The sequence below is a fragment of the Aplysia californica genome, unplaced genomic scaffold (genome assembly GCF_000002075.1).
Source record: "Aplysia californica isolate F4 #8 unplaced genomic scaffold, AplCal3.0 scaffold00460, whole genome shotgun sequence".
In the NCBI taxonomy this organism is placed as follows: Eukaryota; Metazoa; Mollusca; class Gastropoda; order Aplysiida; family Aplysiidae; genus Aplysia; species Aplysia californica.
In genome coordinates, this window is record NW_004797730.1 from 596270 (window position 1) to 597977 (window position 1708).

At 40.4% G+C, this 1708-nt stretch overlaps 1 protein-coding gene across 1 annotated transcript in view; it reads right to left on the bottom strand.

Annotated features, from left to right (window-relative positions):
• Positions 1-1316, bottom strand: part of LOC101853404 (E3 ubiquitin-protein ligase NRDP1) — a gene marked incomplete in the record, with an annotated part of 13011 nt that extends 11695 nt beyond the window's left edge. The window contains 1 exon segment of the mRNA XM_005105255.3: positions 1210-1316. Within this exon segment, the coding sequence (XP_005105312.2) occupies positions 1210-1299 (90 nt within the window).
• Between the last annotated feature and the right edge of the window lie 392 nt (positions 1317-1708).

The window sequence follows — 1708 nt, forward strand, 5'->3', positions numbered from 1 at the left end:
AGAGAGAGAGAGAGAGAGAGAAAGAGAGAGAGAGAAAGAGAGAGAGAGAGAAAGAGAGAGAGAGAAAGAGAGAGAGAGTATGGGTGAGTGTGTAAGTGCGCGTGCGTGCGTGTGTGTTTGTGTGTGTGTGATGTGTGTGTGTTTGTGTATGTGTGTGTGTGAATACGTGTGCGTGTCTTTTTTTAACCATAGCAAGGCAGCCAAGTCGTTGGAAACCTAGTTCGGGACCTATCTGACTCGTGCCTATTATGTGCACGTAAAACTTCTGAGAAAACTGCCTCCTTTTAAGTGAATTTACAAAGTTTAACTTAGCTGCTTTCGAAAAATTAAATATTTAAACAGTTTTTCAATGTAAGCATAGCCTATGGTTCCATTTGTCTCCTATTGAAAATATAACGTGTATGCAAGTCTTAGAGCATATTTGTATGAACTACCGTATCGGGAACTTTCCTTTGTTACGTTTGCTACGTGCTTCACATAATAAAAAAAACTATTATTGTATTGTTTACTCGGGAATGACACGAGAGACAAACATGTTTTGAACAACCCAAACCCCTAACAGAACTTACTGTTCTTCCAAACTCGCTATGACGCTGTTTGATAGCATATTCACACTAGCTACCACTAGAGGTGGGCAAAATCCGGTTAAACTATCGGGATAACCGAATAATTCTCAATGAAACATGGTCCGAATTCAGACTTTTCACTCTCTGTGCTGACCTGTTTGCCGAAGTGGGTGCACCCATTTGATTTGTTGAAGTGGTTCGAAATAGTTTGTTGATGTGGCTCTAACACATTTGCCGAAGCGGTTCATAGCATATCATTTGCCGTAGAGGTGCACTAACATATTATCCGGATTTTGCTAAAGCGACTCATTGCCCAGCCCTAGCTACCACATACATGTATAAGGTACTTTCTTTAACGATGTGTGCTACGTGTTTTAGTTTTAGTATGGTTTTTTTACGGCATTTCCAAGGCAATAAGGTCATATAAGTGCCGAAGATTAGAGGTGTTACAAGAGAGTAGCAAACACAAAAGAAGGAGGGGAGATAGAGACGATAGATTTTTTATAGGAAAGAAGGAGCAAACCACACCAGCCAACCACAGAAGCTACGGCTTTTTATTTGTTTCTTTTTTCTTTTTTTTTTTTTTTTTTTTTTTTTTTTTTTTTTAGGAAAACAAGTATGAAAAGAAGTAGTTGTCGGTGACCTGTAAGGGTTCCTCCAAAACGTCCCTGCAGATAGAACAGAGGAGTCCGTCGTTCACTTGGCTGACAAAACGGTCCGTGTCCACACCCATGGTGCAGCCTCACAGGACAGGCTTCGGAAACAAAGCAATAAGAGCATTGGGTTACAGTTTATATTTATAGCTTGTTGCTTTTTCTGGATTTTAAAAAAATGTGTAGTCGTCAGTGTTCTACACCCTAAACGACCCAATTTAGATCATTTGGGAGGCGGGCTGCTTCGATCCTGTCTGTCAGAGTCCACCCGGACCGAGTGGGGTACAGCATGTCAGTTGATAAATGGAGAGATGCGTGAATCGATGGTTAAAAAAAACAACCCAAAAACACACACAAAATTTCTGCACTCAGAAATCGAACTCACTTCTTTTATGCTCAACAGCGAAATTACACCACAGACGCAGGTTTTAAATCTCTGGAAAAACGTCTGTGTTTTTACAGTTCAACGAAAAGAAAAGAAAGTTACCC